At 38.6% G+C, this 26116-nt stretch overlaps 1 protein-coding gene across 1 annotated transcript; it reads right to left on the bottom strand.

Moving 5' to 3' along the window:
* Nucleotides 1–4021: 4021 nt before the first annotated feature.
* LOC101048765 (zona pellucida sperm-binding protein 3-like) lies at nucleotides 4022–5015 on the bottom strand. Its single transcript, XM_003931610.4, has one exon. The coding sequence runs from the start codon at nucleotides 4988–4990 to the stop codon at nucleotides 4022–4024; it is 969 nt and encodes a 322-aa protein (XP_003931659.3). The 5' UTR covers nucleotides 4991–5015.
* Nucleotides 5016–26116: the final 21101 nt, after the last annotated feature.

Below are 26116 nucleotides of genomic sequence, written 5' to 3' on the forward strand. Positions count from 1 at the left end.
AAGATTTTTGCACTGGTTTTTTCTCAACTTCATGGATTTATCTACCTTTGATCTTTGAGGCTGAAGACTTGTGGATAAAGTTTATTTTTGGGATTTTTCGTTTCTGCTGTTGATGTTAATGTTATTGTTTTCTGTTTGTAAGTTTTTTCTTCTAACAGGACCCTCTTCTACAGGTCTGCTGCAGTTTGCTGAAGGTCCACTCCAGAACCTATTAGCCTGGGTATCACCAACAGAGACTGCAGAACAGCAAATAGTGCTGCCTGCTCCTTCCTCTGGAAGGTTCATCCCAGAGGGGCACTGGGTTGATGCTCTTCTGTGTGTGGTCTCTGACAACCCCTATTGGGAGCTCTCTCCCAGTCAGGAGGTTTAGCGGTAGGGACCCACTTGAGGAGACAGCCTGTCCCTTAACAGAGCTTGAGCACCTTACTGGGAAAACCCTCCTTGTCGGGATCTGCTGCTCTTTTCAGAGCCAGCAGGCAGGAACATTTAAGTTCACTGAAGTTGCACCCACAGCCACCCCTTCCCCCAGGTGTTCTGTTCCAGTGAGATGGGAGTTATATCTATAAGCCCCTGACTGGGGCTGCCTTTCTTTCAGAGATGCCCCGCCAAGTGAAGAGGAATCTAAAGAGGCAGTTTGGCCACAGCCACTTTCCCACTCTGTGTTGAGTTCCTCCTAGTCTGAGCTTCCAGGCCTTTTTAGCCCTGAAAGGAAAACCACCTACCCAAACTTCCATAATAGCAGACGCTCTATCTTTTCAAGTCAACTTGACTGCTGGGGTTGCAGTGAGAATTTCAAGCCAGTGGTTCTTAGCTTGCTGGACTTTTTGGGAGTGGGGCCTGCTGAATGAGACGACTTGGCTCCCTGGTTTCAGCCCCCTTTCTAGAGGAGTTAATGGTTCTTTCTTGCTGGAGTTCCAGGCACCAGAGGGGTACTGACAAAAAAAAAAAAAAAAAAAGAAAGAAAGAAAAAGAAAAAGAAAAAAGAAAAAAGAAAAGAAAAAAGAAAAAAAAGCTTAGTGTCGGCATAAACAGCTGTCCAGTTCTGTGCTTTAAACTCAGGGCCCTGGAGGTTCAGGCATGCAAGAAAATCTCCTGTGGATTGCAAACACCGTGGGAAAAGCATAGTACCTGGGCTGGATATCACAGTCCCTCATGGCTTCCCTTAACTGGGGGAGGGATGCTCCCCTGCTCCTTGCACTTCCCAGGTGAGACAATGTCTCGCTCTGCTTCTGCTGCCCTCTGTGGGCTGCACCCACTGCCTACCAAGATCCAACGAGATGAACAGGGTACCTCATTTGGAAATGCAGAAATCACCTGTCATCTGCATTGGTCTTGCGGGGAGATGCAAACCAGAGCTATTTCTTTTTTTATATATATATTTTTTAATTTTTTTTAATTGCATTTTAGGTTTTGGGGTACATGTGAAGAACATGCAAGATTGTTGCATAGGTACACACAAGGCAGTGTGGTTTGCTGTCTTCCATCCCCTCACCTGTATCTGTCACTTCTCCCCATGCTATCTCTTCCCACCTCCCCACCCCCAGTCCCTCCCCCATTTCCCCCCAACAGACCCCAGTGTGTAGTGCTCCCCTCCCTGTGTCCATGTGTTCTCATTGTTCAACACCCACCTATGAGTGAGAATATATGGTGTTTGATTTTCTGCTCTTGTGTCAGATTGCTGAGAATGATGGTTTCCAGGTTCATCCATGTCCCTATAAAGGACGTGAACTCATTGTTTTTGATGGCTGCGTAATATTCCATGGTGTATATGTACCATATTTTCCCTATCCAGTCTATCATCGTTGGGCATTTGGGTTGGTTCCAGGTCTTTGCTATTGTAAACAGTGCTGAAATGAACATTTGTGTGCACGTGAAACCCTAGAAGAAAATCTAGGCAAAACCATTCAAGACATAGGTGTAGGCAAGGACTTCATGACCAAAACGCCAAAAGCAATGGCACCAAAAGCCAAAATAGACAAATCGGACCCAATCAAACTCCACAGCTTCCACACGGCAAAAGAAACAGTCAGTAGATTGAATCGGCAACCAACAGAATGGGAAAAAATTTTGCAGTCTACCCATCTGACAAGGGGCTGATATCCAGAATTTACAAAGAACTAAAGCAGATCTACAAGAAAAAAACAAACAAGCCCATTCAAAAATGGGCGAAGGATATGAACAGATACTTTACAAAAGAAGACATACAGGAGGCCAACAAACATATGAAAAAATGCTCATCATCACTGGTCATCAGAGAAATGCAAATCAAAACCACATTGAGATACCATCTCACACCAGTTAGAATGGTGATCATTAAAAAATCTGGAAACAACAGATGCTGGAGAGGATGTGGAGAAATAGGAACATTTTTACACTGTTAGTGGGAATGTAAATTAATTCAACCATTGTGGAATACAGTGTGGCGATTCCTCAAGGACCTAAAAATAGAAATCCCATTTGACCCAGCAATCCCATTACTGGGTATATATCCAAAGGATTATAAATCATTCTACTACAGAGCTATTTCTTTTTGGCAATTTTGTCAACAGTGTCTTCTTGGTTTTTATGTTTTAATAAGTATTTACTAATAATAGCTTGGATGTGTCTCATACCATCATACAGTTTCTTCATTATAACTCTTTAAATTAACCTCACAGTTACATTGTGTGTGCTACTTTTGTTGATTTTTTATTAAAAATGTGAGATCTGTAAACTGAGCTAGAAAATACGTTTAATAAAATAATACTTTTAGCTTCATGAAATTTTCTATGATAAGAACTTATTTGTGTGCTGAAAGGATTTTTGTCAGTATGTTTGTTTTCTTTGCCTTAAAATTTTAATTTACTCACAAATCTATGCAGGCTTTTTCTTTACTTAGTGGTACTTCCTACATATTCAATTCTCTTAAGCATATTAGCCTATTCAGAGATTTCATACATTCTTAAGTGAATTTTAATCATTTTTCTTCATCTATTTCATTTGTATTTTCAAATGTGGTAATAAGTCATTTTATATGAAAATATATATTTTTAAAATTCCACTGTATTTAAATTTGTATTTCCTTTCTTATATTAAAAAGGTATTATTTGTACCTTTTTCCCCCAGTTAGATACGAAAAAATTTGTCCATTTTGGTTTTTAAAAATTAGTTATTTTTTCCAACTTTACATAATATAAAGTTTACTATTTTTACCATTTCAGCATCACTAAGTATATTCACATTGCTGTGCAATCATCACCATCTTCAATCCACAGAACATTTTAGACTTGCAAAACTTAAACCACTCACATTAACTCTCTGTTTCTCCCTGTCACCCAACTCCTGGCAAACACCATTCTACTTTTTCTCTATAAATTTAACTACATTGAGTACCACATACGGTTGGAATCACAAAGTATTTGTCCTTCTGTGACTGGTTTGTTTCATTTAGCATAATGTTTATTCACATTGTAGCATGTGTCTGAATTTCCTTCCTTTTAAAGCTGAATATTAGTGCATCTGTATGTCTGTATTTATGTATCACGTTATGTTTACCCAATAATTCTTTAGTAGACATAATGGCTACTTCCAACTTTTGGTGGTTGGAAACAATGAACATGGGTATACAAATATCTGTTGAGGCCTTCATTAGGCTGAGCACTGTGCTAAAGACAGGCAGGCCTAGTGAGGTCCAAAATGAAAATTTCTGTCCCATAACAATGGAGTTGGCCTATGGAATACTTGTTATTTCTTTCCTCTATGAAGTGATGACTTATTGGAGACCATTAGGATCAAAATCAGATCTAAGAAAGAAAGAACCAAGAAAATGTGCTGCTAGACAGAGAAGCGAGTGCTCAGAAATATTGTCTGAAATACATAGTGCCTTTGCCCTTAGGTAAGAGGGGATTGAAACTAGAGCCTGCCACCCAGAAGTGGAATTCCTAGATCACATGATTACAATAGATTATTTTTTTAATGAATTGCTATACTATCTTTTTTTTTATTTTATTTATTTATTTATTTATTTTAATGCTTTCTTCTTTTATTGGGAAGCAGACACAGGGTGGGAGGCAGTGCGACACCTCCTGGTGAGAACCAGGATAACAGCGTTCAGAGTCAGGAACGCCACCAGAGCCAGGCCTGTGCCCAGCAGCAGCAAGGAGGTTTCAGCCGGCAAAGCCCACTGCTCCATTTCGTGGTCATCAGTCCTGTCCAGGAAGATCAGCGGCCCCACAGTGACATCTGCTTCTTCTGTCACATGCCTGCGGTTACGGGCTGACGAACTGGACCCCAGGCTCACGACATGGGGCTGCCTCCTGGCATGGCTTGAAGTGCCACAGCCACCCTTGCTACAGCACTGGCAGATGTCAGCCGGGCCTTCCACTAGGAACCAGCTGTTGGAAGGCTTGCTGAAGGAACAGGCTTTGTTCAGTTCATCTGGGTCCTGCTCAGCGAGGGTGACCTTCAGGTGGCAGGTGATATATATCATATTTCTGGAGTCATTAGCAAAATGAAACACATCCACCGTGAACTGAAGTATATCTGGCCTGGGTCTGGGAACTTGGAATGCAGAAGAGGCATCAGTGAGACCGTCGACAAGACAGCTGTGGAAGTCCACAATGGTGTGATAAGGGGAGGCGTTCTGGTCTGGTGTCGGCGTGGCCACACAGTGGTCCACAAACAGCCGCAGTGGCACGTGGCTGCCAGTGTGGATTTCTGCCTGGAGGTGGGCTGCATCTCCCAGATGGAAGGTAGGGGTCCTCTTCTCAGCGCTCCAGTTCTCCTCCATCAGGCGCAGAGAGAAAGTCAGCTTCTCCTCCGAGAACACCGTGGTCCTGAAGGGCAACCAGGTGGGCAGGATGGCCTGGCTGCTCACATTGCCCCGCCTGGGATAGCGGCACTCGATGGGAATCTCTGCGCGGTTAGTTCTCACGATGGACAGGTTTCCCACAGGGCGGGGGTCGTGGAGCAGGAAGGTGCTGTACACTAGGGCATCGTCAGTCACCTGCATGCTGTTACCACACTCATGGAGTCCAACCTCAAACCTGACCACATCCTCTGTGTCAGAAAAAAAAAAAAAATTGTTTTCTCTCCTTTTGAGAAAAAGTGTTTTGCAACTCTCCTTACAGAAAAGGCTGTGTTGCTAAGAACAGGGCCTGAATGTGCAGAATGAAAGTAGAGTGAGATAAGCACTCAGAGCGTGTGCACTGGCCTCCTTCTGAGTCAGGTGAAGTAGGTGCTGGCCAAAATGAGATGTCTTCATAACCTGGGGAAATCCAGAAAGTCCTAACTTCATAAAAAGTTGTATACCTCCTCAATCAGTTACCCTACTGAAGAAGCTGTTGCTAGATCTTGTTAAAAAAAGAAGAGAGTGAAAAAGATTACCATTGAAAAAAAAATTAATTCAATTTCTTAGAAATCAAGAAGGTTGATTTGTTGTGCTTGCTATTGTTATTTTTTTATCTTTGAGGAAAAATTACATTTCATAAAGTAGTAAAAGACATTTTCTCCCAGAATATCTTCTTATGTCTAAGTAATTTTATCTTGTTTCAAAATCAGAATTATGATGTTTCCTTTTTGTTTCTTGCTCTTAAAAGAAAACATTTTTGTTGTTCATGAATACTTATAAGAAGCTACAAGACTGTTAAAGTACCAATGTTAACAACTAGTGAACATAATCCTGCCGTTATGACCCACAATATGGTTTAAAATAGCACTCTTTTCCAAAAAGTAGCCCATAACAAACATTGAGATCCAGAAGCTTCATTCTGATGCCCTGGAAGTCTCATTATCATGTGACTTTGTCCTATTTTTCTTTTCTAACCCTCTACCTACCTCCTAGATCATTAAGTGCATCTGAAAAATTCTTTCTTAAAAAAAAAAGCCAAGATAACGCAGTAGGTGATTCACCTTTTCATTCTAAAATGCACATAACCCAGTTTTCTTGCCCTTATATTCCTCGCTGAATTCCAAGTTGGCACCAACACCCGTAATGGACAGAAACATGGAGAAGAAACACCTGGATGCACGTTCTATTTCCCTAATTCTAAGACTTGTTGCTTCTATGATTTGGAACAATCTGTAAGCTCCCTGGTATTTAGTGCTTCATTGGCAAATGGTTATATTAATTCTTGTTCTTCCTTCTTTACTGATCTGAGGATTCCAAGTGGTAACAGGTTGTTATAGATTGAATGTCTATGTCTCCCCAAAAGTCATATGGAGAATCCCTAACTCCCAGTGTGGCTCTATTTGGAAATGGAGACCATAAGAGAGTAATTAGGCATTCTCATTAGAATAGAAATCAGAGAACTAACTCTCTGTGTCTCTCACTCTCTCTCTCTCTTTTCTGTGTGCACACAGAGAAAAGGCCATCTGAGCACACAGTGAGAAGGTAATCATCTGCAAGCCAGGAGAAGGGCCCTTAACCAGAACCTTACCACTCTAGCACTCTAATCTTGGGCATACAGCCTCCAGAACTGTGAGAAAATATATTCTGTTGTTTAAGCCACATAGTCTGAAGCATTTTTATGGAAGCTTGAGCTGACCAATACACAGGTGATAATGAATTTTGTAACATTTGAAGTCCCTTTTAAACAAAAGCTATTGTTACTTGTCTTAGAATCTCTTTGTGATTAAGCAGCCATCAGCCAATCAAAGGCTATCGGTAGTCCAAATCCAGCTCCCTATATGGGAAAGCAAAAAGAATAGCTTAGCTTTATTTGAGGCAAATGTGAAGCTAAATATTTAAACCACACAGTTGTAGTTTATAAAGGTTTTTGAGAATATTCTCTGCCCTTCCCATCATTTTCTAATGTGTTAGAAGAACACTTTGGTTAATAATATTATTTTCTTTCCAGTCATTGAATAATTTTTTTCTTTCAATTGCTGAAAATGGATAACTGTCAAGTCCTCAGATTTCAGAACATGTCAAAACTTTAATATGTGGGGCCAGGCATGGTGGCTCATGCCTGCAATTCCAGCAGTTTGAGAGGCTGAGCTGGGCAGATCACTTGAGGTCAGGAGTTTGAGACCAGCCTGGCCAACATGGTGAAACTCCATCTCTACTTCAAGTACAAAAATTAGCCTGGCATGGTGGCATGTGTCTGTAATCCCAGCTACTCAGGAGGCTGAGTCAAGAGAATCACTTGAACCTGGGAAGTGGAGGTTGCCGTGAGCTGAGATTGCACAACTGCACTCAAGCCTAGGCAACAGAGTGAGACTCTGTCTCAAAACAAAAAAGAAAAAAACAAAAACAAAAACAAAAAAACAACTTTAAATTAAAGTGAAAAAATGATAGGAACTCTGCAGTGCAGTCTGTCAAATGAAGAAAATAAGTAAATCATGTCTATTCTTCACATGAATATACAATCTCATTAGAAAAATAAAGTACACAGAGAAAGTGATGGGTCCAATGTATAAGACATCACTCGTGATAGGGCAGATAAGAGTATCAGAAGGGAGGATAGCTGCAGTTCTGTGAATTCTTCCTGAACTTCCCCTTCCCATCTCCTAATTCCCCATCCTACAAAATTGTTCATCATTCCTCTCTGAATTTCACTTCTTCCCTGCAGACACTTCTACTTTTTACACATAGGAGGCTATATTATGTTTGCTTAATACATTTAATATATTATTAATAATAACAGACATACATTTTATATGTATATTACATGTAGAGGCTATGTTATTACTTGTATAATGCATTATCTTATATTTAAAGTGTGCTTCACCAATTAAAAGACTAACTGTATACTTGTCTAAGGCTGTATTATTGTTTGTATAATATATTAGTTTGTACTGAAAGTGTTTCATCCATTAGAATACTATAAATTCCTTAAAATTGAAGTTAATGTTTTAATCTTACAACTTTTGCACACTGAACATCGTGTATTTAAAAGTATAATATGAATTAAATAGGAGGTCTTTAGAAGTCAGTAAAGTTAGGCAATCAGGGAGAGAGGGCATGTCAGGAATGAGGTGATGGTTTGACTAATGCATAAAAGTGGGAGGGAGTGTGGGAACTAAGACATCTTCTACAGAGGTGTGTGTTTAATAGCATCTGGATAAGTTGAACAGAATCAACTTAAGGAGAGTCTCCTAAATGATAGCAAAGTAAAGTTTATCAAATGCAGTTCTTTCAGTTAACCACAGTGGGATGAAGGGATGGAGATATCTCTTTTCCTCCCTTTTATTTATATACCTAAATCTAAGGCACCATATAACTAGGACATGACTTTTTGTTTGTTTGATATGTGTTAAACCAAAAGGGCAAATAACATATTTAGATTTAAATTCTGAAATGTACCATCAAACCACACTGGACTTTCCTACAATCATTTCTATCAACTGCCCATTCCCTCAATCTACAGTGGAGGACGAAGAAGTCTCCAGTAGAGCAGGATCTCAATTATTTGGTACCATTTGATCAATGAGACTGGATACTCTCTTAGTCAGTGCAGGCTGCCACAACAAGTTACCATAGACTGGGTGGCTTAAACGACAGAAACGTATTTGTCACAGCTCTAGATGTTGGAAGTGCAAGATTTGGTTGTCAACAAGGCCAGGTCCTCAGTAAGGGCGCCTGTCCTGGTTTGTAGATGGCTGGGTCCTTGGTGCATACTCACATGGCAGAGAGCACAGAGAGAGAAGCAACCTCTCTTGTTTCTGTGCTTATAAGGCACTAATTCAATCATAAACGCTCTACCCTCATGATTTAATTATCCCTCAAAGTTTTGATTTTCAAATTGCATCACGTTGGTGATTATAGCTTCAACATAAATTTGATGCTGGGGTTGAGAGGGATGGCGGAGCAAACATTCAGTCAGTAGCAAGTGCCTTTCCCAGAAATTAGACATTGAAAATGAGAAAACGTTACTCTGCCTAATGATGGGAATTGTATCATGTAAGTTCAAGAATTATTACAGGGCCAGGTACAGTGGCTCATGCCTGTAATCCCAGCAGCCGAGGTGGGCAGATCATTTGAGGTCAAGAGTTTGAGACTAGCCTGACCAACAGGGGGAACCCAGCCTCCACTAAAAATACAAAAATTAGCCAAGCATGGTAGTACACACCTGTAGTCCCAGCTACTTGGGAGACTAGGTTATGAGAATTATTTGAACCCAGGGCCCAGAGGTTACAGTGAGCCAAGATCGCACCGCTGCACTGTAGCCTGGGCAACAGAGCAAGACTCCATCTCAAGAAAAGAAAAATGCAAAAAGGAAAGAAAAGAAAAAGAGAATCATGGAATCATTGTAGGTCAGGCTCTACCTCACAAACCAATGAATCACAGGAAAACAGAAGGAGACATAAGAGAAGAGTGAAGCAGATGTGTGGAATAAAGCAAAGAGGAGTCCATTCAAAGAAAATGGCCTGGTACCTAGTTCTTGCTTCCAGTTCGTTCTTGAGGCTAGGCTATATCCCTTCCTGTGGCTCTCCGAGATGATTCTGATTCTGTATCCTATTCTAAGTTGTCTCTCTTTTTCTCTCTGTTTTTCTTTGCTAGCTCTGGTTGTGTTGCATTATTTGTAACTAAATAGTCATGCACAAATTATAGAGATTATATAGTGTGGTTTTCAGTTCAAACACACAAATATCAAGAAACATGAGACCTAAGGTTTTTATACACGTAATTTTGATCAAATAGTGTAAACAATAACTCATTAGGCTGGGAAATGAGATATGCTATTTCACAGTATGTCATTACACAAGATTAAGTTGGGGGCTAAATACAGCATCATTTTTACATTTGCTTATTAGTTGCAGAATAATTTATAATAGAATATGGACTATTAATATTACACGACTTTTTTTCCTCCAGATTTGCCTTGTTTTCTTAAAATTGGTAAGGCTATGTGAGTAAATACTTTCAGTTAATAGCATGCCCATGGACATGTGCTACAAAGATCTGGGGATTAGGTTAAGGCCAACACATTTGGGGAGTAATAGTGCTGCCACAATTTAATAATAAGCAGCTTTGGGGCACAGAGTGTCAAATAAAGCATCAATGCTCATAATAGTAAGCCATAAAGGCCAGTCTAATGTTTAACTATAAAGCACAATAGATAATGTTAGCTGAGTAAAGATTTATTATAAAAATAGAAACTCACACTGTAACATATTTAGAGAAAAAGTAAGAAGAAACAATGTCAGAAACTAAATGGCCATTTGTGAGTGTGTGTGTGTGTGTGTGTGTGTGTGTGTGTGTGAGAGAGAGAGAGAGAGAGAGAAAGAAAGAGTTAGGTATAGGTATATGATATTTAATTATAGTGCTTTCAGAATTTGCTGATAGATTGTGTGGGGGTCCCTATTAGGCATATAAGTTGATATGTTGAGCAGTTTTTGAGAATTAGGTGGAGAAATTCAAGCTAGAGATGTAAATTAAAGTTAACAAAATATAGGCTATATTTATGTCCCTGAGACTGGAGGAGATCTTCCAAAGATGTGAAGACAGTAACAGAGTTTACATGCTAAGGCTTGTGAGAGTTTCAGATTTTAGAGATTGAGAACATAATAAGTAAAACTTAAATGCTAATAAAATACAATGAAAATTGTGATTAAGAGCTCATGAGCAAGTTTTACCCTCTTGCCAAAGTCTCACTGTGTGACAGTGATATTTCCTTTTTGAACTGCCAGCAGCCATGGCTTTGTTGAAATTTTGATGTGGAAACAGGATGACACTAGGATTTGCCTGGTTCACCTAGTCAGTGACCAGATTGCCCTAAAGATTATATGAGTGTTATCTAAGATGTGTAATAGTCTCCTAATGTTCTATATCTTTGTTGACTTTAATTTCCACAGGGCTACCAGAATAACTTTTCTAAAATAAAACTATTTGTGTGTTTGAAATACTTCAGTGGTCCCCTGTTGACTTCAGGAGAAAGTCAAATTCCTCATCAAAGTACACAAGGCTCTATTTCCCTTCCTTTCACCCACCTCCCCCAGCAGCGTCTCTCACCACTTCCCTGCTGGTACTCTGAGTTACTTAATATTTCCTCTGATGTTTCATTATCATTTATCAGCAGGCTTCCATACATGATGTGTCCCAACCTGGAAAACTATTTTCCAACAATATGCATTGACATTTCTGACATCTTTTAGGGAGCCCTGTCTGAACTCTTAATTCTGGGTTAGATACTTTTTCAGTATCTTTCCTGACATCTTTTTCTACTGTTAAATTAAGTAATTCAAACTTGAAACTGTTGGAACTTTAAGGTATTTTGAGCCCAGAGAGGATTCTGGCTAGGTGGCCTGAGTCACATAGTGTGCAACTGGTACTTCTGCTTTTTCCTGTAAATTATTAGGAAAGGGGTTGTGGCAACAGAGATAAGACTTTCCTCAGATCATCACTCCTCCTCATGGAAAGTTAAGGTAATGCTCCTTTTATTGTGGCAATCTGTAACCTATCAAATGGCTATAACCTATGCACTGACCTTGTATGGAAAATGTTGTAACTCCCTATATGAATGAAACCCTGACTTATCCACTTATGAATGATGGCCCATTCTTTTAGAGTATGTGTTTTCTGGGTAGTCATCCTGAAGCTTTGCACTCAGATAAACACTATATGGTTTCTGAATCTCATTATGTTTGACACTACTCTGCATTGCAGTTACGAATGTAATGAGATAGAGAATATATCCAGAGATCTGATTCTCCACTACTTGTCTGCCAGGGCATATTTGACAGTGTCTAGGGACATTTTTGGTTGTCACAGTTAGGGAGATGCTATTGGCATCTAACGAGTAGAAGCCAAGGATACTGGTAAGCATCCTACAATGCACAAGATTGACCCTACAACAAAGAATTACTCAGCTCAAACTGGCAATCATGCCAAGATTGAGAAATCCTGCACTGGAATGAAGAGGAAATCACTCGAGCCTTGTTGAGGTTGAGGGTGAGGTGGAGCAGCCCACAGCAGGGAGTAGCTCGGAATCTGAGGGCAGGGAGAATTGGGATAAGGAAGGAGGAGAAGTGTGAATAAGAAGCCTGGATGGGTGAGCATATAGAGAGTTTATCAGCTACATATGGGAAGGGAAATTGTGTTTAAAGAAGATGTTTAGAGATATGTTCCAGGTGAGCCACTGAGGGAAGCCCTCTCCCATCTACACTGGTCTGCTACCTATTGGAAGATACCCTCTCCAGGGCTTGTTATACCCTCACCATCCCACAAGCTTGCCCAACTCACCGTATGTTATTGTTGTTTTGTTTTAAGCTTTTGGCAGCCTGAAGCCATGGTTCTTGGTTTCTGTCTCGAGTGAGAAGCAGAAAAGAAATGAGGAAGGGGTTTTACTGGCCCCACCAGAAACAGAACTGAGAATCCATGGTTGTATTATCTCCCTTGGACATCCCTGAAAAAGAAATGGTTATAAATGCTTTAGATCTCTTCAATCATTCTAATCTTAGTTGCATGATACATTTCTTCTTTAAAATTTAAAATTTTATTTTGGAAGTAGGACCTTTGGAGATTTCAGTGCCTGAAAACAAGGGAATAAATCACCAACGTTGAAATACCAGGCACTGTTGAAGTACGCAAGGGAAATATTTTGAAAGTAGACAGACATTGCAACTATATCCTTCAAATTAATTCTTACTGGGGACTTTTTACCAAGCTGCTGGCAAAAGGTTTTTTTGTTGTTGTTGTCGTCGTTGTTGTTGTTTATGGTTTTTTTGTTTTGTTTTGGTTTTTGGTTTTGTTTTTTTTTTTGAGACGGGGTTTTGTTCTTGTTACCCAGGCTGGAGTACAATGGCGCGATCTCGGCTCACCGCAACCTCCACCTCCTGGGTTCAGGCAATTCTCCTGCCTTAGCCTCCTGAGTAGCTGGGATTACAGGCACGCACCACCATGCCCAGCTAATTTTTTTTGTATTTTTAGCAGAGACGAGGTTTCACCATGTTAACCAGGATGGTTTCGATCTCTTGACCTCATGATCCACCTGTCTCGGCCTCCCAAAGTGCTGGGATTACAGGCGTGAGCCACCACACCCAGCCAAAACTATTTTATTAAAGGCATTAATTTATAATCTGATATGATGGGTGGTCTGGAAATAACCCTGATCCAATGCATGTTTTTCTGTGTGTCTGTGTGTACACATGTACACATGTGTAGTGGGTAGGAGGCTGACTTATCTGTGTTATAGGCTACCTTGTGTATATTTATACATAAACACAGACATACACATTCACATGCATATTTTCTCTAACAGCTTGCTTCTAAATTCATTTTTTTCTTTTCTTTCTTTTTTTTTTTTTTTTTGAAACGGAATCTCACTCTGTCACCAGGCTGGAGTGCAGTGGCTGGATCTCAGCTGACCACAACCTCCACCTCCTGGGTTCAGGTGATTCTTCTGCCTCAGCCTCCCAAGTAGCTGCAACTACAGGTGCGTGCTACCATGCCCAGCTAAATTTTATATTTTTGATATAGATTGTGTTTCACAATGTTGGCCAGGATGGTCTCGAGCTCTTGACCTCATGATCCACCCACCTTGGCCTCCCAAAGTGCTGGAATTACAGGCATCCACTGTGCCTGTCCCCGAATTCATTTTTTTTACTGTGGCTTTTGAATTCAATTAAAACAGCCCAGACTTTTCATCCCAATAATGGATATTCCACTTGATTGATGATACCTAAAAAATATACTTGGAGAATCACTTGAACCCTGGAGGTGGAGATTGTGGTGAGCCGAGATTGAGCCATTGCACTCCAGCCTGGGCAACAAGAGTGAAACTTGATTTCAAATAACAAAGAAAACATATATATATATATATATATATATATATATATATATATATATGTATACTTGGCATGTTCTAACTTTGCCTTCTTTAACTCTAAAATAGGGCTAAGTCTTTACATTTCATGTAGCTTTTGAAAGGATTAGCTGCTTCAAACCATCACACAGTGACAGGCAAGAAATCCAACCACACATACCACCCTTTTGGTAAGTGTGATTAGGTACGAGTGGGGTCAGAAGTGAGAATTAAAAAACAGAGGAAAAGGATGAGATTTAGTAGTGTCGATACCTGTTGCAACTTAGAATTTCCATTTCTAAATATGAACTCTAAAGGGGAACTTTGATAACCTTCCAAAAGAGATAAAAATATTGATACTTATTGCAACATTTTATAATACACACAACTGGGAATAATTTTAAATTTCCATTATTAGAGGAATGGGTAAATAAACTGTAATATCTTCATACATAAATGTTCAGACAGCATTTAAATGGAATAACCTAGATCTAAATATTTAATGTTCAGTAAAATGACATTTTTTTGCAAAGAGAAGTGAAAGAAGTGAGACTGAGACGGTAATGCAGAGATTTTAACTATAACCTGATGGTTCCTTTAAAATCAAGGAGCAAATATTATAAAATATTAAAGTTTCTTATATCTGGATAGCATATTTATTTCTCACTGTGAGTAGAATGTGCTGGTATGTGTGCATGCTATGAGTGAGAAAGAGAGAGGAATGTCTTGATTTGAGAGGGAACTTCTGAGTTTTGCTCCTAATTTTGAAGACTGTGCTTGCCATTTCCTAAGCCTTGCTCTAACTTAGAGAAAGAAATAAGGTGTTTAAGTTAAGAAGCTTGGTATTTCTAATCAGTCATCAACTCTATTCAATTCGCTGCTTCCTTTTTATTTGCCTGAATTACCACCTTTTTCTTTAAGTTACTGGTAAAAGCAATATTTATTCTTAGAAAATTAAGTTGTAGATGCACAGTCAGTTTTACAGATATGCTATCTTTTATTATTTCTTCATTTTAAATATTGCCCTGGGTGTCTATGTTTCTGCACATTAGTAGAAGGTTGACTTTAATACTTAGAAATGATAATTAATAGATCATTGCCTTGTGCCTGGAATTAGAACTGCTTTCTTTGGTCTTCAATTAGAATTGCTTTCTTTGGCCTTCAATCTCTTTTTCTGGGGTTTTCAAGATCATCACCTGTTTCAGATCTAATATGGCCTTGTTTATTTTCTTATCAACAGACTTAGGATAGTTCCCACACATCTGAGCTTTTAACATCCCCAAGAATTATTTCTCTTAATGCTCAGCCTTGGGAAACACTGACTGACTTAGGATAATTTCCTGTCTTTTTTTTTTTTTTTTTTACAGTACAGTATTTTAAAAATTGTGTGAATCTTGCCTTTTTTCTTTTGCGGTACTTCTCCTGGCAATTTATTCACGTAATACATAAATTCATGTGTCCTTCAAGTTTTAGTATTAATGAACCCCTTCCCTAGGAAGCCTTCCCTGAACCACTCGTTTTTATTAGATTCCCCTATCATTTACCTCTCCTCATCCTTATGATCAGTTGAGAGCCTTAACACTGACGTTCCTGAGGAAAAAAATGTGTCATTATCTGTGTACCTATACCAAGATAGATGATAGAGATAGATAGATAATAGCTAGCTAAATAGGGAATAATATAAATAATATATCTATTGTGTTATTATTTATCTATTTATTTATTTATATAAATTTATTTATTATAATTCTTCATTATTTATTACCTATTTATTTATATAATAGAATAGGTAATAAATAATAATTTTATTATAGCAATTTATTATTTATTATCTATTTATATATAAATATTAATTTATATATAATGTATATATAAATATTTATTTATATATGATGTATATCTAAATATTTATATATAAATAATAAATATTTATATATAAATAAATAGTTGATATTGATTTATATATAAATAAATTGGTAATTAATAAATAGAGAATAAATAACATACTAGATGACATGGATGCATTATTTATTATTAGATATATGGATTATTTATTAATGAATAATAATATTTATAATTTGGATGGATAATTTATTATTAGATGGGTGGATTATTTATTATTATAATAAATGATAAAGAAATAAATGATAGATAATAAGCAAAGAGATAATCTGTAACCAACCAATGCTGAATAGATAGATAGATAGATAGATAGATAGATAGATAGATATAGGTAGATAGATGAATATAGATAGGTAGATGATGATAGATGGATGATAGATGATAGCTAAGTAGATGAGATGATAGATGGATAGATAATAGATAAATAGATAATAGATAAATAAATAGATAAATAGAAGATAAGTAAATTGATACTCTTTCATCAGTTCTGAATACAGGGTTTGATGCAGAATAAATATTCAATGAACACTGATGTATAAAAAAGTTGACTCAAGCAAAACAACCCATCAGACTTACAAAAGGACAGGTGTCTTCCAGGGTAGTCAGCATTAGTAGGAAAAGTTTGCTCTTATTTTCTGTAGAGTTACAATTAAAATTCTCAGACTGACATGGCAGCATATTTGGCTAACTCTCATCAATGGATATCTTGCACAATTACAGACCATGAGTATGGTTTAAGAAGAAAAAAATAAAACATCACTTAGCAAAGTGGAAGGAATCCAACTCTCCTTGTTTAACTTTCAGGAATTGCTTTTTGGGGCACCAGATAATTAAAATAATAATTAGGACCATAAATTCCTATCCACTGATCCTACATCAAACTTCTGACACTCTCAAAAATCTACATGATTAAAGCTGGGCTTAGAGGCGCTGTCCTCACAAAGACCATGTCCTGCATTGTGAAGACAGTGTTCCACTTGGCTCCACCCAATGTGTGGACTTTAAAATTGGACTACACCATTTATTATTTTTGGGCATACATTTATTCTGGTGCCAGAGAAACTTTAAAATTAACCTTTCTGTAATAAACATTGACTATAATAAAAAGAAAGGAAAATCAACCAACTGAGAAATATTTGCAACATGAATAGCATGTAAATCTAGTTAAGAATAAGAAGGCAAGGAAATTAACAAGAGAACTTGACAAATGGTCAATAAATATATTTAAAAGTGCAAGCTCATTTATTTAAAAATTAAATAATCAAAAATTAAATATGTATCATTCATTACTAAAATAACACATGATAGATGACATGGATGTGTTATTTATTATTGGATGAATGAATTATTGAATAATTCGATTTCTTATAATTTGGATGGATAATTTATTATTGGATGGATGGATTATGATTATGATAAATTATAATAATTTATCATAAATTGGTTGGCCAGGCTGGTCTCGAACTACAGACCTCAAGTGATTCGGCCACCTCAGCCTCCCAGGGTGCTGAGATTACAGATGTGAGCCAGCCACTGCACCTGGCCAAAACCTCAGATTTAAAAACTTCTTGAGGAATGCTGAAACACTTTCAAACTTGATAGCCCTGGGGAAACTGCCTCCTGCCTCCAACCCCCCTGCCAACCTGCATGATAACCCAACCTCCATCTACAACACCTGGCTCAGTGGCCTTCCCCCGAGCATCAAAAGCATGGTTCTCCAGGAGGTTACTGAGTATAGCATAGAGGACTCAGTTTTTGAAGGCTAAGGAGGGCCCAAACTTTGTATTCCTGTCCTTTGTTGAAGCCATGTCATTCCTTCCCCTGTCTGTCTTCTGGTCTTTCATCTTCTTCCTGGTGTTGCTGGCCACGGGGTGGAGCAGTGCGATGGGGATCATGCAGGGCACTGTTACTCTGCTCCAGGACAACTTCTCTTTCTACAGGAAACTTACAAAGCTGCTCATAGATCTAATGTTTTCTCCAGGGGAACTCTCGACGCTCATGTTCACGTGTGGCCACTTCTTCATTCGACCTTCAGGGATCTACTTCATCAGACTGCTGTCTGACCACTGGATCGTCTTCCCCATCATTGTCATGGTCACATTTGAAACCATGGCTGTATCCTGGGCCTATGGGGCCAGGAGTCAAAAGAGGTGTTTCAACCATACCCAGTATGGAAACTGCTCTTGATAGTCACCACTTTTGCCACTGTCATTCTCCCTACCCCTGCATACTTGGTATACTGCCTCACACATGGGATTCCCTTCAGGACCAAGAGCGGAGACAGGCCAGAACAGCCTCCACATCCCTACGCCTAAGTGAGGAGCTAACACCCGGTAAGGACGTCCAAAAGGAAGAAATTCTACAAGGTGAAACAAAGTACCCATCAACCTGTCCTGTGACTTCCTAACTTCATCCATTTGTCTTCACATTGCATATCCCTCAGAACATCCAATAGGCAACTCTTAATATCAGCTTGCAATTGTTGATGTCCCTGGATCCAGAACCACTGTTACTTCCAAAAGGAGGTGCATTCTTTAGGCTTCATGGGGTCTGGCCTCACAGTCCCCTCCTGGGTCCCATCTTCCCTGGTTACCACCACATGGTGTTTTCCCACCCTCTTCCTCAATACCCACACAAGCACAACTCATGCACAATTTTGATGATGCCTACAGTCCTGCTGCTTCTGGGGTTCCTGTCTCCTGGAATGGAGCTGAAGGAGTAATGTTGTTGGTCAATAAATCATTCTACTGGAACTAAAAAAAAAAAAAAAAAAGAATAATTAAATAATATTTCTTAGAATTTTGTCAAACTTTAAAGGAGAGCAGAAATTTGATATAATCAATAGAAAGATGCTCTTGTTTATTATTGGGCTGGTTACATTGTTGCAAACTTTCTACAAGACAGTTTGTAAACCTCAGCCCCTGAAAATGTCCATTCCCTGCTTTCTGTACACATAGAGATATACAGGAAGTTTACCAAAACAATTATAAAATATTAAGCCTGTGAAATGTAATAGTTAACGAATAATTATTGGATAAATGGCAGAAGAATATTGTCATAAAGAGGCATTTCTGTAATAAATGAACTCATTTATCAATGTGCGTTCATTCTTTGAGGAAATATATTTATGGCACATATTTTCAAGAAAGAGTAGACTTTTTAAGTTGATAACATACATTCAATGTTAATAGTCGCTGCAAAATAATAATAATAATTTTGCATGATGATTTTGTAATTAATATTTACCCCAACACCAGAATATGATATTTAGACTTCCCCATTCAATTCAAAGTTCTTTCTAGGACACCAAAGTGAATACCCTACATCTGGGTTTCGTGACATGTCTGATTAAACAACCCAATTTTTTTATCCTTATCATTTAAAAGAAAAATATAGTTGTACTATGATCTATAAATAACTTAAAAACGATCAAATAAGTTTGTTCTTCCAAGAATTTTCAGAAAAATCAGAGACTGAATTAAAACAAAAAAAAAGTCATGTTTATAAAACTGTATGTGCATGAAAGGACATTTTATAATTTTCTCCAAAGGCATTCATTGTGCTAATACCATTTATATTACAACTGTGCTCTGATAACTGATGGAAGGATATTATTTAGTTATCTGGCTTCATAAAATAATAATATTGAGATAAAAGTGCAATGAAACTAAAATTCAGTAAGACTACTGTGTACCGTTTAAAAATTCATATAAGAAACAGGATATATTTAATTCCCTTTGTGAATTATCACTTTGAGATATGGTAAAATAGCTAAATAACACCTAATCAAGAAATTTGACCTTAGTCCTCTCCCCCTTCCCATGTATAATCCGTAATAAACTTGCTGTCTTTTTAATTCTATCAGAAATGGACAACCTGAAACTCTAACAAGCTCCTGACCTGTGCTGGCCCTTCCTGCATTTTCATGAGAGGATGATGTAATTCATTATTTCCACTGATATGTTCAGAGCTCTTGGCCAGCATCTTTGCTATTCACCTATTCAATCTAAAGTAATCTGTGCTTAATAGAGTGCTGGAGCATGTCAGGATGAATCAATTAAATGTGATTGTTGTCATTGACAACCAGCAGTTATTGCTAAAAATGTTCCAGGCAGGAATGTGAGCATTGAGGTGTTTATTTTAAGTAAAGGAGAAGTTTAAATGAAGTATCTCTTCTAGATAATGACAATTAAATGCTATCACTCAAATAGTGCTTTCTCCTTCAGTCTATAGACATCGTTAACAGAGTTTCTTTTTTGCTTTCCATACTTACTGGCACAGGGAGTTAATACTTTAACTGGTCAGACTTTTGACTGAGAGTGTGATTGGTAATTATTTGGTTTATTAGAGCAAGATGGGGCTCAGGTAGGGGGCAATCATTCCTGAATAGGGCAAGAGTGGACATGCTCCTGAAATCGATTAAAAAACAAGTGATGACCCCTACGTAAGCACAGAGAGAAAAACGATAATTTCATAATTTGAATAATGAGAAAATAAAATGAGATTGTCAGAATTTCCACATAAAAATACCTTCCATAAATGTCCCCTTTTGCCCCAATGATGCATCTAAAATGGGTGTTCTTACAGTCAACACCTGCTCTGTGTGTGTGTGTGTGTGTGTGTGTGTGTGTGTGTGTGTGTGCACGCGCCCACCTGCACAAATGGGAAGGGTCAAAGGAGAAGGTATCTAGTGAACAAAAAGCTGGCATAACTGAGTCAATAAATGTCATTTGGTGAAATCACTTAAGCTACTGAAAACTGTAGTTGTCCTTTCCCTAACTCCTAAAATAGGAGTACTAACTAAATTTCCCAACATGGAGATAGAAACGTTTCAAGATGAAAATTTCCCAAGGTTGACTCAAGAGCAGTATCTCGGAGGAATTTGAAGGGGTGGATGTAAGCATCTCACTGTTTCCAGAAAATAAAATAATAATAAAAAAAAAAAAGAGTGGCCACAAAGAGGGGCCGGTGAGTTTTCACCGACACTGCAAAGATGGCAGGCGAGGGTAGGCAGGCCACAAACAAAATGCAAAGAGTGAACAGAGGGAACAATGCTGAGCAAGGAAAGGGAGAGAACATGTCTCCTCATCTCCACTGTCCCGGATCCTTGATGAGATGGGATGTCCCACTCAGGAGATAAATGTCAAATCTCTAATTAGGTCATGTAAGAGGTCACCCTCCGGCATTATTTATTTAGTGTTTTATCTGGCGATCACACAGCAAACCCAGCCCTTTGGCTTATCTTTTTTTTTTTTCCCTCTTCCTCCTCTCCTCCTCTATGGTAAAAGCTATTTCAAATATGACAGTTTGGCAGAGGGCTCATCATAAGTTAGTAAGAGTCAACATGCAGGTGAGAGACGGCCCAGCAAGTTTTGGGACTCCTGTGTGCTCCAGCTGGATTTAGCAGAGATCAGTAGGATCATCATGTGTGGCCCCATTTGCTTCAGGTGTCTTTTGTGGCTGTCTCACCTGGAAAAGAGGCTGTTATAGTTTGGCACAGGGTTCTGGCCTTTCTAAGTTCTCTGCTGTAATACTCTGAAATGGTAGCACACATGCTACGCTTCTTGGAACACTTGTCGTTCTTCTTCAGAAGCTTCTTTTACCCTCTCCTGACTAACACAAAGAGGCAGAAAGACTCATATGATGCTTTCCTGGATCTGTGTCACGATGCAGCTCCCAGCAGTCCCCTCTGTTAAAGGTTAAGGAAAAGCTTTGCTCATTCCATTACACAGGTGATGAATGGTTCGAGAATTGCCTGAGCAATTCTTACTTCCTTAATCCCTTCTAGTTCTTTTATCCAGAACTTTTTCTAGGTAATTCTTCAAACTAAATGTATTTCAGCCTACCTAAGCACACCTGTAGTTGAATTATCAACAACCCATTAGTAACTCTCTAGCAACTGAATTGATATACTAGAATTTTATTTTATTTTTAATGGTGATAATTTTATTATCACAGTTTCTTTGTAACTTAGAGCCCCATCCCAACCCACCAAACCCAGAGAGAAAATCCTAAAAATTGGTGAATAGATTTGCATTCATGCTTCTCCCGTTTCATCTATCCTGGCTGAAGGAAGAGATGGAGGCATTTTTAATCTATCTTAAAATAACAAAGTAGTAGCATACTTCACACTCCCCTCCACACACACACATATTCATACACACACAATCACTTATTCAATTAATCCACATTTATCATTTTTTTTTTTTTTTGAGGATCAGATCAGTAACTAGAACTGTACACAGTCATCCATTTGCACAGATCTCACCGTTCCTGTCAGTGATAATTGATCATTGGCTGAGACCAGAAGCCCTATTTCCCACTACCGGAAAGAGGCTTCATTCTGCTTGGAACTCTTACTTGTCATGATCGTTGCACCTCCTTAAAAAGTACCTTTCTCAGAGGCCAGGCACAGTGGCTCACGCCTGTAATTCAGCACTTTGGGAAGCCAAGGTGGTCGGATCACCTGAGGTCAAGAGTTCGAGACCAGCCTGGCCAACATGATAAAACCCCATCTCTACTAAAAATACAGAAATTATCCAGGTGTGGTGGTGGGCACCTGCAGTCCAAGCCATTCAGGAGGCTGAGGCAGGAGCATCACTTCAACCCAGGAGGGTGGGGGTGCAGTGAGCCGAGATTGCGTCACTGTACTCCAGCCTGGGTGCCAGAGCTAGACTCTGTCCACCCCCCACACCCCCAAAAAGCTACCTTTCTCTTCTTCTGAAATCAATCATAAAGACTTTTAGGGTCGGAAAAATATTTTGCTTTTAATACTGCCCTTAAAATGCTTTGTCTGTAGGAGCTGTGGAAAACATTTGTTAAATAAATGATTGATAGATGACAAGGCATGTAAGCATAGGCAACTATCAATTACCTCCAGACTGATTACCCCATACTTAGAATTTATATTAACATTTTTTTACGTACGTTCATTCCAAAGCTTATTTTTATTATTTCATGTATAGAAAGTAATTGATGTGTGGAAGAAAACCCATAGTTTTAATTGCTTGTTTAGTAGTTTTCTTCAAAAATGTATTCTCTCGCGTATTCTCTGGAATATTACTTGACTGGCAAGGGAAAATCTTTTAAAGTAAAATAGTAAATTAAGTCACAGGACAAGGAAAACTAAAAATAAATACATAAGAAGATAAAATAGTTAAAATAGCAGAAATAAAATTGAGAGAGGGAGCTCTATTTTGACATGCGCTTTGCATTAATCTTTGAGAAAGCTTGCCATTTCTAAAGTAAAATAATTCAAAAAAGTGAGGTTGAGGAAGCAGAAGGAAGTTTTTCATATAATGAGGTTAAATTTAAATTTTACTCCTTTAAAAAATTAAATGTTTGGAATTCTCAGGATCTGTCACACACATGTTAATTAGTAAATGGTAAACATATCCCTAAACCAAAAATGAAGAATTAATTCCCCTTCTGAATAGCAGGGTTCCCCACCAGCTGGCCAGTGGAAACAAAACTCTGTACTGTCTGCACTGTCAGTGGTCTTTCCTGAATCCCTGCCTTGCCTGGAAGGCTCAGCAGGGAATACGGTAAGTGAGAAGATCAAGACCCCCAAACAAGACAGACTCCACATCAGAGAGAGGGCTGAGATTTAACCACAGAAGAAGCAGCTCTTGTTAAGAAAACCACCTGTGTGCAAACGTAGACTCATCTCCTAAGCGCAGGAGGGACTTATGCGCTGTAGAAATTATTTTGGTAGCAGCTTTGAGTGACAGTTCTCCAGTGCACATTTGCATTTTAGTTTCAGAGTGTTCGCTTATCCTTTGGTCTAACCACAGGGTTATGCACTGTAATTGTGGGCAAGAGCAGGAGGTGAAAGAAGCTTTTCAATTTAGATACACAAATGGGTATCCTTCAGAGTCAGGACCCTAGGATAAAACACATGACAGGCTCAGTTAGTGGATTTTTCAAAGAAGCTTCTTAATGAGGGGACTTGTTTACCAAGGCCTGGGAGGAGGTAACAACCTGCAAGGGATACGTAGACACCTAGGGACTAGCAAGAGTGGAGAGCCTTTTCCACTCTTAGGCCTGATGGAACAAACAGAGGCAATCGTGTTATTGGAGCTTGGTCGAGAACTGTGCATGGAATAGAGTGGCCCTCAGTGCTGTAGAGCTAGTGCTGCGGACGTTGTCCGACCTGAACTCCAGCCGGGGCGGGGCGGGAGGAGTACATGCCCTGATCTTTCTCCTTTGCCTCCTCGGATCTCCCTCTGATGCTTTTTACCAGCAAAACTGAAACTGGGGAGGGAATGCAGTTGACTCCCCCCATGGAAATCAGCTTTCTGGACACAGAAGAAAATAAGCTGGAGAATAAAAATGCAAGGCAAGCACTGTGTAGCCAACACCACAGGGAGGGACACGTTTATCTCATTAAATATTATAGAGAAAACCTAAGTTACACTCACTGTACAGTTTCAGCAAGTTCCTCGTGAAAGAGAAGTTCTGACCTGAATTCAAGTTTTGAATCTGCTGAGCTTGTTAAAAGCCATTGAAATAGTCCCTTTAAATCCTCTATCCCTTAATCCACAGTAATGTTTCTACTTACCTTTTTTTTTTTTTTTTTTTTTTTTTTTGTAAAAGAGTTTGGATATACACAGTAATCGTTACAATAAACTGCAAGACACAGTGTACATTCAGGACTTTCTAATGGTCCTTTGGATATGTGGTGAGTCTTACAGTGATGAGAAACTGCAATGGAAACTTTGTGGATTTTTGGCCTATGAAATTCATGAACTTAAGCTTAAACCTTACTCTGGGAAACTTGTTGAATAGTGAAACTCTGTGTTTGGAGTTTAAGAAGTTGGTTCTATTTTCAACACATTCATTAATGGGCCCTTTTGAAGTTCTATAGATTTCCAAATAGTGTTTTAAAAGGTAATTTGGGTTGAAGTTATGAGTAGGCAAACACAGCAGAGTGTTCTGTTTCATGTAGTTTTCTATTCATCTACAAATGCCATTGGTCTGCAATTTGCCATTGGAAAATGCATGCAATTTGCTTTGATAAACTTACAATTTCAGCTTCATGCTGCTCTTTTGGGGGAAATCATGAGGCTCATAAAAGAGCTGGTAAACAGAGCTGCAACTTGTCAAAAGTACTAACATTTGAAAAATTAGAATTACAGTAATTGGATACATCTATTTTTAAAGGTGCCTGTGAAAATAATCTCCTAACACTATTTAACTCAAAAGGATTTAATGTCTCAGTTCTGGTACTCCTGGTCTACCATGCAGTGCCAACCACATATCCAAGACAGAGAAATAGAGAACCCATGGAGAAAATCTGAAGGGAACAAACAGCAGCCTGCACTTGGGGTGGGCGATTCACAGTAAAGGAGTCACGCAGTGCCTAAATGGCAGCTTGGCATTCCTAAAATAGTGAGAATAAGGCATGATGAACACAGTGATGGGGTAAACATTTTCCTTCTCATGTCTAACATTGTTAGTTTCGTATTGCTTTCATCTGACACTTCCTCTTAAAAATATACATATTTTAAATATATTTTACTACTTAATGTTAAATTATAAAATACTAAAAATATTTCACATTGGCCCTTGAACTATTTTTCTTGATTATTCTTGTCTATATAACTGTTTTTTTTTTCTATTAGTTAGTGCTAAAATAAGGCATAGCACACCCAAAAATAAAAATAAAAGACATGCTAAGACATAAAATTTCAAGAGACACTTGATTGTACTAACTCTCAGCACCAGAATCTTCACAGGTAGGAAACTTCTGGTTCAAAAACATCGAATAAAACCATTGTTTTTTGACTTCTCACTCTATAAAACTTACTAAAATATATAAAAACAACCGAAAAATATGAAGAAGAAAGCTCCATCTTCATCACTAACAAGAGAATGCCCCAACTCCAAATTTCACACTTGGAGGAATATTTGCCAAATACAGTTATATTGAGGAAAAATGAGATGGGAGGCTGACAGATAGACAGTCTTATGCAGGATTTAGGTCTCCCTGAAAAAGAGGGTCACTGTACTCGAACAGCCATGTAACGCTGCAAGGAGGGGTGAGGGGTACCAAGGAAAAGTGGGGAATGTCCACATACAAGATTCCATTTCAAAACAGGGGGAGACGAAGGAGGGAGCCCTCTCACTTGTCATTTTCTTATTATCAGCCTACCTTGTGGCTGAGAAACTGTTGGAAATGAAGTCGAAAGGAGGAGAAATGAGAAAGCAGATGTCATAAGATTCTAACACAGAGACCTTATGACTTGAAGAACATTACCATGAGACACACTGATCCCCCGGGTGTATCACCTAAAAAAACTTGTTCCAGAACAGAGGATGACACCCCTCCCAACTCCAGTCTTCAGACGCCTCTAATTAATTATCTCTCTTTCTGCCAATCTGCCTCCAGGTCTATCTCTGCATCTTCCTGTTCATCTACGTGTTTATCAAATCCTAACAGTGACTAATTCTCCTTCATTAGATTGGAATTAGTTTCTGCTGTTTAAGTT

Source organism: Saimiri boliviensis, chromosome 5, assembly GCF_048565385.1.
Source record: "Saimiri boliviensis isolate mSaiBol1 chromosome 5, mSaiBol1.pri, whole genome shotgun sequence".
In the NCBI taxonomy this organism is placed as follows: domain Eukaryota; kingdom Metazoa; phylum Chordata; class Mammalia; order Primates; family Cebidae; genus Saimiri; species Saimiri boliviensis.